At 49.3% G+C, this 12,437-nt stretch overlaps 1 protein-coding gene across 5 annotated transcripts in view; it reads left to right on the top strand.

The window, feature by feature from the left end:
* TMEM104 (transmembrane protein 104) overlaps nucleotides 1-8,405 on the top strand; it is a 44,482-nt gene extending 36,077 nt beyond the window's left edge. For all 5 annotated transcript variants that reach the window (XM_040081617.2, XM_040081613.2, XM_040081615.2 and 2 more), the window contains one exon: nucleotides 7,134-8,405. In XM_040081617.2, coding sequence (XP_039937551.1) covers nucleotides 7,134-7,894 — 761 coding nt within the window. In that variant the 3' untranslated portion in view covers nucleotides 7,895-8,405. The remainder of the gene's footprint in view (nucleotides 1-7,133) is intronic.
* The last annotated feature ends 4,032 nt before the right edge of the window (nucleotides 8,406-12,437 follow it).

Genomic DNA, 12,437 nt, shown 5'->3' with positions numbered 1-12,437 from the left:
GCAGGATATAGCTTCTGCAAGAGAAACTGGCTAAATGAGTTTTAAATTAAAAAATCAATGTCTTAATTTCAGATACTTTGTTCTGCCAGCATGTTAGACTCCAGCTGTGCTTTAATACTTCAAATGCCCCAGGATCCAGAATGCCTGGTGGTTCCAGAGCTGCAGTGGGCTCTTCAGCTTGCCCACATCACTGCTGGAAGGCAGCAGGCAGCTGGCTCTGAGAAGGGGCACCAACATCTTAGAAAGACATCAGCAGGGAAGTAGACAGCACAAGTGTCAGGTGGGGATGCAGAAGGTAGGACTGTCTACGTGTTCCTGGGCCGTTCAGTGTGTACAGAGCAGATGCTCCTGGTTTTGTGCCCTTTCTATGAAAGAGCTGCCTAATGTTAAAGTAAATGAGATCTGTTCCTCTGTTTAAAAGTGGCCTGCTCTCTTTTGACTTGATATAGGATTGAGGTGGGGAGAAATCTTCCCTTTCCAAAGAGACTGGGTTTAGGGAGCTCCTGAAAACACCTTCCTCTTGGAATCCATCATGCTGCTTAATGTATGGAAAGGGAAGCGAGGGGCATGCGTTGGGACAGGGTGATCCATTATCATTATTTCCTGGCATATTGATTCTCTGCTTGGACAGGAAAGCTCTGTCACACCGTCAGCCAGCGGTGACGGATGGCCTTGCCACAAATGTGTCATGGCATCAGTTCAGACAAATGGCTGAAGGGTAGAGGAGCAGCCAGGCGTGGGGTGGCTGCATACAACTGCCTCTCTGGTCCCTGGAAGAGGTGGCAGGCAGGTGTGATATTCTCTCCAGGCTTTCCTTGTAGAAGTAGAAATGGGACTAGGGACAGGGCTGGAGAAGATGTGAACATCTCACAAGTACCATATCTTGCAAGGGTGCAAGGGGGTTTAACCAGAAGCTCATTCTGAGCATCATTTCTTGCAGGAACCTACCATCACAGGGGAAAAAATGTGTTTGAGGCTTGGACTTATTTCTTTTCTGCAATAGCCTTTCTGCAGAGAGATGAAGCTCATGTACCAACACTATTTTTCATTTACAGAGGTGTTTTCTCTGTCTCTGTAAAATGATCCTTAAACTCAGAATGGCTAAATTATCTTCACTGCTTCTCTGCAGCCCTGTTATGTTTATAGCAAAATGCACAAAAATGTATTTCTTAATATCCCCAGACTCCCGTATTTCCCAAACTGTACTACTTTGTACATCAGCTCATCCATATTCATCCTTACTTCACCTGCAAGAACCAGAGCAGAACTGCCCTGTCTCTGAATCAACATCTCCTGAGTCAAGCAGGAGAGGCAGACTGCAATGTCTGCTTTTTCTGAGAACATTTGTTCCTCACAGAGTGAGGGGAGCAAAGAGAGTCTGCAGGACAGGCAGTTGGATGATTGGGATGAGATTCATCACATGTTTTCCTTTATGGCGTAGCCCCTCTTAATTTTTTTCCTCAGGCTTACTTAGATCCTTCACTAAAAGTGATGCTCAAACATCTAGAGGAGACAAGATGAGACAAGAAGTGGCCTCTGTGCCTTGCTGACTGCCAAGCCTCCAGTGTGGGGGGCTTGGAGTGGGTTTCATACTCTGGAAAAATCAGGACCAGCAAAACCCTTGATTGCTTTTTAAACATTTATATAAAACGAGGCTTAAAACAAATTTTTCATATAACCAACTAACAATCCATAGTGCCATCACTATCAACCTTGCTTTGTGGCACTGGGTTTTGTTGAACGTGGTCTGAAGGTGTTTCATCCCTGGAATGTGTTGCTTGTGTCCTCTGTTCTTTGTAGAGAGGAACAGATCAAGGGTTTTTTTATGAATCCATGTCTTACTTCACCAGGATCCTTATGCTGAAGGAACACTGTTGGACAGCTAACGTGACAACAGTAGGTGGCATGAAATAGTGTCGTGTGACAATGCCTTCAGCCTGCTGTCCTGGGTAGGGGATGTGAGTGGGAGCTTTGTGTGTGCCTGAGGATCCTCTGCTGCCTCTTTTCTGCTCAAAGCTGCCTGTCCGTCAGCCTGTCATCTTCTTTTCATTTTGACTTATCATCCAAACCATATCTAGGTTTCAGAGTTTCATTTTTTTGGCTCACCTTCTCTCGAACAGAGAGATAAATTTGACAGGCAAGTGTTTTAGCTCTCCAGTACCATGAGTGAGAAATTCTTCTGCGTCAGGGACTGAGAGAAAACAACCATGGCGCAGGGCTTTTGTTTTTCTCTCTGAGGCTGGAATTGTGCAGGGAAGGTTTCCAGTTTACCCAGCACCATTTCTCTCAAGGATCTTGCATATGCAGAGCAACCGTGCTTAGGCAGGGGAAGCAGAGCTTGCCTTGTTGGAAGCAAAACTAGTTTGGATCTTAGTATTGGATCCTCACTCCTTGTAATTTTAATAAATTTCTGAAATGCATATTTAATGAAAAATGGATTAAATTCTAGTTCCTTAAGCCAAAGACCATCCATCATTTAGGGAATCCACAAGAATTCTGTTCCTTCAGTGTACCCTGACAGAAAAGCACATGTCAGGGCAGAGGAGAGTCTGTGGGAGATGGTTTGGATGGAGGGTTAGGTCTCACAGGAAGTACTTAATGGGACTGCTAAGGCATGTAGGAAAAATTAGGAAGGCCAAAGCTCAGTTCAAACTTAAATTGGCAACTTTTGTAAAGGATAATAAAAAATGTTTTTACAAATATATTAGACCAATACTGTGATCGTGACATGCAAAGCAACCACACGGAGACAAGAGATTTCGCAGGGGAGAGTTGTTCCTCCGAGAGAGCCCTCTGTCTGTTTATTCCTTACTTTTTATACATTTATGGGTCTGGTTGTGGATTGGCTTTTGGAGTTATCACCTCCCAGCTGAATGGCCAGACCAACTGTCAGTTACAATTGTTTTCAAGTTAGAAATATGCAAACAAAGGACAGGGAATGAAAAACAAAGGATTTTTTTATGTTACATGCGTAAGAAAAAGCAAAAACTGCTCCTAATATTGTACAGAAGCTAAAGAGACTGACTCCATCTTATGAACAATCAGAAGGCTTTAAAAAACTCAGAAAAACCAGGGTGACATAATACAATATATTAAGACCAATAAATTCCTTATTGGGTGAGGGAGGTAACTGCAGATGGGAAGAAGGCAGAGGTGCTTAACAGTTTCTTTGCCTCAGTCTTTAGTGGGAAGACAACTGTCCTCCTGAGTTGGTAGATGGTGTCAGGGAGCGGAATGGTCCCCTTGTTATCCAGGAGGAGGCAGTCAGAGAACTGCTGAGCCACTTGGATGTTCATAAACCTATGGGACCAGATGGGATCCACCCTAGGGTGATGAGGGAGCTGGCAAATGAGCTTGCGAAGCCGCTCTCCATCATTTACCAACAATCTTGGCTCACTGGTGAGGTTCCAGGTGACTGGAGCTGGCCAATGTGACACTTATTCACAAAAATGGTAGGAAAGAGGATCCTGGTAATTACATGCCAGTTGGTCTGAACTCAGTACTCAGTAAGGTAATGGAACAGTTTATATTGAGTGTCATAATGCACCACGTACAGGATGGCCAGGGTATCAGACCCAGCCAGCATGGGTTTAGGAGGGGTAGGTCGTGTTTGACCAACCTGATCTCCATTCATGACCAAGTGGCCTGCCTGGTGGATGCAGGAAAGGCTGTGGATGTTGTCTATTTGGACTTCAGCGAGGCCTTTGACACTGTCTCCCACAGCATACTCCTGGAAAAGCTGGCAGCTCATGGCTTGGGCAGGAGCACTCTGTGCTGGGTTAGGAACTGGTTGAATGGCTGGGTCCAGAGATGGTGGTGAATGGTGCTGCATGCAGCTGGCAGCCAGTCACCAGTGGTGATCCTCAGGGGTCTGTGCTGGAGCCAGCTCTGTTCAATATTTATATTGACAACATGGATGAGGGTATCAAGTCTTTCATTAGTAAAGTTTCAGATGACACTAAGCTGGGAGCATGTGTAGATTTTTGGAAGGAAGGAGGGCTCTGCAGAGAGACCTGGAACTGTTGGATGGATGGGCAGAGTCCAATAGGATGAAGTTTAATAAGTCCAAGTGCCAAGTCCTGCATTTTGGCTACAGTAACCCCCTGCGATGTTACAGGCTGGGTATAGTGTGGCTGGACAGTGCCCAGGCAGAAACCTGGGGGCATTGGTGACAGCGGCTGGACATGAGCCAGCAGTGTGCCCAGGTAGCCAAGAAGGCCAATGGCATCCTGACCAGTATCAGGACTAGTGTGGCCAGCACCAGCAGGGAGGTCATTCTTCCCCTGTACTCAGCACTGGTGAGGCTGCACCTTGAGTGCTGTGTCCAGTTCTGGGCCCCTCAGTTTAGGAAGGACATTGAGATGCTTGAGCACATCCAGAGGAGGGCAACAAGGCTGGTGGAGGGCTTGGAACAGAAACCCTGTGAGGAATGGCTGTGGGAGCTGGGGTTGTTTAGCCTGGAGAAAAGGAGACTCAGAGGTGACCTTATCACTCTCTACAACTCCCTGAAAGGTGGTTGTAGTCAGGTGCGGGTTGGTCTCTCTCCAGGCACCAAGTGACAGAATGAGAGGACACAGTCTCAGGCTGCGCCAAGGGAAATATAGGTTGGATATTAGGGAGACGTTTTTCACAGAAAGAATAATAAAGTACTGGAATGATCTGCTCGGGGAGGTGGTGGAGTCACCATCCCTGGGTGTGTTTAAAAGAAGACTGGATGTGGCACTCAGTGCCATAGTCTAGTTGAGGTGTTAGGGCATGGGCTGGACTCGATGATCTTGGAGATCTCTTCCAACCTAGTCATTCTGTGTGTGTCTGTGTGTGTGCTTCAAGGATGGGATGCCTGCCTGAAAGTTCCTCTGACCTGGTCCTGTTGGCATTGGTACAGAAAGTGGGGCTTTGAGCCAATGGTAAGTGTGGGTTTCAGGGATAGAGACAGGTCGCTCATTACTGTGTTGAGCAGAACATGAGGAGATTCACTGTCTAGTGTGCAGGGGAAGAGGTGTGAGACTGCTGAGTCACATCTTAGCCCAGATACAGGACCAGCTCAGGATGAGGCTGCAGAGCCTGACCACTTCTCCCATTCAAGAAGGAAAGGAACAGTCTCAGCACATTTGCAGAGTGTCCAATCTGCTTTATCCTACTACTCAGGGCGTCTTTTCCTCTTCCTTGTAGCCTGTGCAGCCCCAGGGAGTGCAGGCATGTTGCATCACCTGGAACACAGTTCTTTCTGGGTCTCTTGCTAAGCAGATATGGCTGGCAGGCATCTCCCCTCTGGGGAGCAGTGGGGGAGGCACAACAACTGTACCTCTGTTCGCAGTGTCCCTCACCTGCTGGGCTTGAGTGAAGGCAAGGGGAATTGCACATCCCCAGAGCAATGAGCTGTTGCCTTCCATAGCTCTCTGTGACTGCCCTTGGAGGAGGAAATAGAGCCTAGCACTCCCAAAATGACCTGGCCTCACGGTACTGTGAAGGAATGGGTCTGCTGCTGTCAGTGTGGTGTTTGGGGAGGGCTGGTACACGTGCCTTGTCACTTGAAAACAGTTGGAAGTGAAAGGTTTCCTGAGGCAGCAACGGATGAAATGCAGTGTGCGGCTTGGGAAGGGTTCAGCATGGAGCTGGTGTTTGCTTCAGGAGAATGTGAATTTCTGAGAGAGGGTTTTGGAGAGTGCTGGGGGTGTATGGGAGGCAATATTCAGGGAAGTCAATCTGATCTTGCTGGGCACAAGAGAGGCAGCATTCACTAACTGGTCTGTGACTATTTTCCCTAGTCCCATCCCTGGCAGGGTTTCCCATCTCCAGCTGGCTGTTGTGGGGAGCAGGACTGGGCACAGAGCAAGCCCGTGATCTTGTCACCCTGTGGTGAGCCTGCCCGGCTCCTAGCACTGCTCCTAGCACTGGTGCCAGCCTCCTGTGGACTCAAACTGTGCGCTCCTATGTTTAATTCCTCTGGATTTATATTAATGACATTCCAAGTTGTCTGTAGTTGGTGTCTCAGCATTTTGTTGATTTTTTCATTACCAGATAATTCATGGCTCTGTTCCTGTGCCCCAGACTGGTCCAAGGACAGCTCTGTGCAAGCCACAGTGGTCCACCTATTGCAGCATCAGACTGTAAATCTTACTGCTTGCTGCCCTGCCAGGCAGGTCCTTTTCTCCCCATTACTTGTTAACTCCAGCAGCTGATGATAATCTTTCCCAGGCTGATGCAATTTTTGTGACACCAGAATTCGTTTTCTGCTGCTTTTATGTACCGGGCTAGGAATGAGAGTCTCACAGTAACTGCTCTGGCTCAAATTTCCACCCTCAGAGTAATAAGGGCATTAGCCCAATCTCCTCAATTCATTTTGTCCCTGGCACGTTCTTATTTGTAATAAGCTTTGTAAAATGTTGTTAGGCTTTTTCCTGACATAAGTGAAGGGTAGACGAGCAGACTTTGTGTCTAGAAACGATGAATTTTAATAGCAGTCTTTCACTGCTGTTTTAGTCCCTTCCAGACTGGCTTCTCTACCCTGGGATTAGCTACAGACAGCCTATTCCTTCTGCCCAGGAAATGGCTGGCTAGTTCTTGCTCTATCATGCTTGACAGATCCCAGGGACAAGAAAGCTTGCTAGTAGCTGCCGCTCCTGTGCACATAGGGGAGGTCTTGAAAACATTAGTCCTGTTGGAAATGTGTAGGAATATTACTGGTGTTGACTGGAGCCAAGTCAAAGCTCAAACATCTCTAAGCCTTTTTGAAATGATGGTATTTAACCAGTGTGTGTGTGACAGAAGCATCCATGGACCAAAACCCTTGAGGGCTTAGGGTCCACCAGCTGTGTCAGCCTTCTGCTTCCTAAGAGCTCGGTGTAGCCCTGTGCTCTTGTGGGTGGGAGGGTGAGTCCCTGTGGGAAGGAGACTGGAGGGAGATGCCTGAGCCCATTCCGTTATCTGCTGACTGGCATTGACAGCAAGTCACAATTAATTCCTGTGCACCTCGCCTTTGATGTAGCACCCTCAGATAAGGTGGTGCATCAAAGAGCTAAGGAGATGCTCTTGCATAGCAGGAGAAAGGTGCCAAGAGTGCCAGTGCAATGGGAGGAGGTAATGGGGAGTGTGGGCCTGGGCTTGACATGAGACCTTCTCTCTCTCTCCAGCTTTCATCCTCATGATTATTCTGGCCCTCATCCGCATCAGCAGAGGCCAAGCCGAAGGTCACCCATCCATGGCCCAGCTGTCGGGCATCCGCAATCTGTTTGGGGTGTGCGTCTATTCCTTCATGTGCCAGCACTCCCTGCCATCTCTCATCACCCCCATTTCCAAGAAGAAGCACGTCAACAAGCTTGTGCTGCTTGATTACATCCTGATCCTGGCATTCTACAGCCTCCTGTCCTTCACTGCCATTTACTGCTTCCGCAACGACACCCTCATGGACATGTACACGCTCAACTTCACCAACTGTGAGATCATCAGCGTGGCCTTCATTCGGTACTTCCTGGGCCTCTTCCCGGTCTTCACCATCAGCACCAACTTCCCCATCATCGCTGTGACCCTGCGCAACAACTGGAAGACCCTTTTCCACAGAGAAGGGGGCACCTACCCGTGGGTGGTGGATAGGATTGTCTTTCCTGCCATCACGCTGATTCCCCCAGTGCTGGTGGCTTTCTGCACCCACGATCTGGAGTCCTTGGTGGGGATCACGGGAGCCTATGCCGGGAATGGGATCCAGTATCTCATCCCAGCTTTCCTCGCATACTGCAGTCGGAAAGACACTCAGCTGGTCTTCGGCAGCGGGACGGTGAACAAGCACCTCTCCCCTTTCCGGCACAGCTTCTGGATTGTGTTCGTGCTTATTTGGGGTTTCTCTTGCTTTGTATTTGTGACTGCAAACATTGTCCTGAGTGAGTCAAAGCTCTGATGAGGGTTAGCAGCCCACTCTGTCTGGAGCTCTAAAGCCTCCAGCATTTCAGCTCGCCCCCTGGAACTGTGCAGTGAGGGGGAGAGGCAGTATGAAGGGAAGTTTCCAGGCTGTTGGCTTGGTGACACAGACTTTCTTCACTCCAGTTTGGGTGTGGACAGAGCCTTGTTATCGTTCTGGTTTTCAGACAAAGCCCTGGGGCTGAGCCCTTGGCAGCCTGCATCCTTAACCAGTGTCCAGCCATTCCTGTTTGGTTCTGTCAGAGCAGTACATTCTCTGTCTGTCTCTCTGTGGTTCTCTGTGTGCTGCAGGTCTCGGCACACAGGAGAGAGACAGCCTTGGCTGTATCACTAAACGTCCCTTCTCCCAAAGGCAGAAATGTGCTGTGCAGAATCCAGCAGGAGTTTGGGATAACTGAGTCTCTTCTTTCTGTTGAGACTCCTTCAGACCAACCTCCTGTGCCAGCTGAAGGAAAACATAAGGGTGGAAATAGACCTAATTCAGAAGGAAATAATTCTGTGCTGTTACATTTTCTTTTTCTAGAAGCATTATCATGTTTGTGCACATTGCCTGGGATTGGGGATCTTTTGCTTAGGGCTGGATTTCTCCAGCCTGGGAGTTTACATTCCCTCTTCTGTCCTGTTCTCCTGTGCTGTGGCAGCTCAGTTGGGCAGAGCAGTGCCCCTCTGCATGCAGGGATACAGCTCTTCCCGCTGGAAAGGAAATCAGCCTTGCTTCCCTCAGCACCGGCACACGACTCGGAGCTTTCCACTGGCAGAGCCCTTCTTTGTTTCTCAGCTTTGCCCGGGGCTCGTACGAGCAGCCAGGCCCTTAATCCAGCGGCCGGGATTGGGATCGGTGTGGGCTGGGGAGGTGCTAATTACTCAGTCCGGACACGCGAGAGGCTCCGGCTGTGCACGCTGATGCATTCCCGGCTCCCGCGTTGGGTAATTAGCCTTGAAACAAGGTGGGTGTTAACTCAGGGGAATGAGCCGGTGCCAGGAGGAAGCGGCTGTGCCCTGGCTCAGCCCTGCCTGCAGCAGCAGAGCTCCTGAAACAAGGCAGCAAAACCTGAAACCCTGCTGGAACCGGGCTTGAATACTCCCTCTGCACAGGGTTAAGGTGGGCTTGGGGCTGCTGCTGTTCTGTTTCATTTGGAATTGGGCTGCTCCTACTTTAGGCAGCTCTAGGAGAGTCTCTGCTTTTAGGATGACTGTGGTCACTGTAACACCACACTTTGTCACTGGGTCCTGTGTTCAAGAAGCCCTGGGTCACACATCATATGGGCTTTCCTGACAGAAGGAAGAACTTTGAAAGTTTTCATCTGAACTATTTTAAACCCCATTATTAAAGCAGGTTCAAAGCCAGGTGCACATCAGATCCTCCTGCCCTCTGCACTTGCTGCAGTATTAAATGTCATCGCTCACTAAAGCAAGCTTTGAACTGCAGCTCTTTTTAATCAAGCTCTGTTTTCAAGTAGGACTTTCTGGTTTCCATATGACCTGAAGTGCTCCTCCTGGGGGAATATGCAAGTACCTAGAGCTGTATAAAACCACTTCATGGCTTTTAAAGCAAAACCCTGCACCTCTCAAGCCTGAGCACCGCCACTGTGTCCTTGCCGAGCTGCCTGGAGAGAATCTGGAGATTCTGTTCATCTTCTCTCCAGCTTGATCCTAAATAGGCACTGGCAGCCCCTGCTAGTGAGTTTAAACATCCTTAAGTGCTCCTGGAGAGCTGATGTGGCATCTTCAGTACCAAATTAAGAAGGCATTTTACAGGTATCTGGTGCTGGTGTCTTGTTTAGGAAGCAGTAGTTTGGAGAGCAGATACGTGGGGCAGCTGAGCTGGCAGCCACCTGCGTGGCAGCTGGGAGCTGGGCAGAGCTGGAGGGAGAATTGAATGCTGATGAAATGAGCCTTTGGAAGCTGGAGAGGCTGAGGGGGCTGTTCCTCTGCACGAGTGTGCAGGTGTGGGTTCGTGGAGGGGCTGAGGGCTGTCTGCCCTGAGCTGCCCATGCATTGCAAGGCCCTTGGCTCAGCCCCGACCCTCCACTTGCCCATTTCAGTCTCTTGCCTTTACATTTCATTGCAGCCAGGCAGCAGCGCTGTTATCTGTTACTTCATCTCTTTTTACCCTCCCTTCCCTTCTCAGGAGGGAGGGAGCCCAGCCTGGCACCCTCTTTCCTGGTGTCTCTTACATTTAAAGATGTGCCTTCTCTTCCCTGACCTGTGTGTCCCCCTCTCTCCCTCAACAATGTGTGACAGTGATTTTTGAGGAACTGCACCTCCAAGAGCTGCTTGAATCCAGGTTTTGGATGCAATGGGATGCTGAGGGCTTGTGTTCAAGCCCCAGCCTTTGCTGTGGTACCTCACTGGGAAGGACCATACTCCCCAAGGAGCATGAGTGCTTCTCAAATAAATAGTAATGAATTCCCAGACACCTGCTGTCCTTGCGCAGCAGCAAAACAAATATATCCAAGGAATTTGGGTGATTAACAGAAAGAAGCTCTACAGCAGAGAACATTTTTCATATAAAACATGACATAGCAATGCCTTAAAAATTACTGGAGAAGGCACGAAGGGGATGGTTCAGTGCAGCCAGCACTCGCTGAGGGGATGCTGGGTGACCCCATGGTGCAGGACACAAGCTCTCTCACTCATCACGAATAAGTCTATTTTTATTTGGCCATTATCAGCACTAACAATTCATTATTGCAGATTCACACATGATGCTTTGTCCTGACTGTAATTAGTTTTAAAAAATGGGATTAAAACCAATAAAATGCACATTATACATCTGGTTTAGTCTGACTTCTTTTTCAATCCCTTTCTTCCTCGTGCTTAGGCACGGAGCAGCTATTCCTGGAGGGGATGGCCATGACGGATGAGGCTGCAGGCCAAGGAGAAATGGCAAGTGGAGAGGCTAATGGAGACCTTCACCTCTTCTCTATTAGCCTACTGCAACTCTGGGTGCTAGCTGCAAACTCAATTAAAACATCTGTACTTTCGCCTTCTCAATTGTGGCTCCTTACACTTAAAGCCAAACAAATTGAATTGCTCTGCTGCCTCAGGCTGCAAAAGGCAGTTTCTGCCAGCAGATTTATTATCACCATAAAGCGTAGCTTGATTTATGTAAAAATATTAAAGCAGATCTTTATGATGGAAATAAACACTTTCTGCTGTGATTCTCTCGAAGGACCTCACAAACAGCAGCAGATTTTGGGGCTTGGGCTGTAAATCTGAGGCCAAACTGGTATCAGGGAGGAATTCAGTCTGTTGCAGCACTTGGAAAAGCAATGGCCAGGAAAGGAAAAAACTTTGAACCTGAGAAGAAGCTTCAAGAAAAGCTTCACCACTGTCAAGGAGCCACATCCCTGGGGGGGAATTCAGCTGTTTGAAGGTTTGGGGAAAGTGCTCACCAGCCTTTCCCCTGGGTTGATTTGGGCAGCCCAGGAGCTGTCAGTGGCTCAGGGAAGGGCACCTGCTGCAGGGTCTCAGCTAGGGAAGGTTTTGTGCCATGGCTTTGCCTTGGCAGGAGGCAGGAACCAGGAGGTGGCTGCACCTGCTGCTCCCTCAGGCATCCTTGGGCACAGGCATGGCAGCTGTACCCAGCACCTTCTTGGCCCTCTATGTGTCCAGGTTTGTGATTTAGCCAGTTCCCCCTGCCCTAACCTGAGTCACCATCTCCCCACAGCAGCACCAGCATGTCCTTGCTATCGGAACCCCTTCCCAGTGGCTGACCTGTGTGGGCCTGCTTTGTTCCCCCTCTCCTCATCAGGATGGGTCCTATTAGGCTGAGCAATGGTCCTGAAAATAGGACCTGCTATGGAGATGTCAGAGCTGGCACAGGTGGCGGATGGGTTTGGGGGGGACACTGCCCCCCACAGTGGGGCTGAGCCCCAGAGGTGGGTGCCCAGCAGTAATTCAGCCTTATTTCTTGCTGCAGAGCAGCCCACAGCCTCCCAGGGTGTCCCGGGTGCCAGAGCAGGCTGAATTAAAAAGTGATTGATTAGACAATTTCACCAAAAAGAAATATCCCTCAACGTCTGTTAAACATTAAATTACCCAGCCCGTCTTTGGAAAGCCTAGCCAGAGGGTGCTTCCAGACTGCTGCTTCCCTGAAGGTTTGTCCCTGGTGTATCCACAAGCAGGGAAATGCTGCAGGAGCAGCTCAGTCCTTCCTTGGTCCTTGAGGGTCACAGATCCCACCTGCACTGGACTAGTCATGCCCCAAACACCTCCTTTCCCACCAGTGTCCAGCACCTGGCACCAGGAATGGGAGGAAAACTGTACTTTTCCATCCCAATTTGCATGTAAAAATGATAATGCAAATGCTGCCACGGTGGCCAGGGACCTGGGCATTCACATGGGGCACCCAGAATAGACCTTACACTGTGTGCTGACACCCAGCCCTGGGACCACCTCCTCTGGGAGCACCCCCTGCACCCCATTTGCCCTCCCCCTTGCTGTCCTCAGCCTCCCGCAGCAAAGCCCTTCTATAAAACATGAAGCAGCTCCATTTGCCTCTGCTGAGTCACCAGGGA

This window comes from Hirundo rustica, chromosome 18 (genome assembly GCF_015227805.2).
Source record: "Hirundo rustica isolate bHirRus1 chromosome 18, bHirRus1.pri.v3, whole genome shotgun sequence".
Classification (NCBI taxonomy): Eukaryota; Metazoa; Chordata; class Aves; order Passeriformes; family Hirundinidae; genus Hirundo; species Hirundo rustica.
Note: the sequence above shows the minus strand (reverse complement) of the source record. Positions and strands in the feature narration are given on the sequence as shown.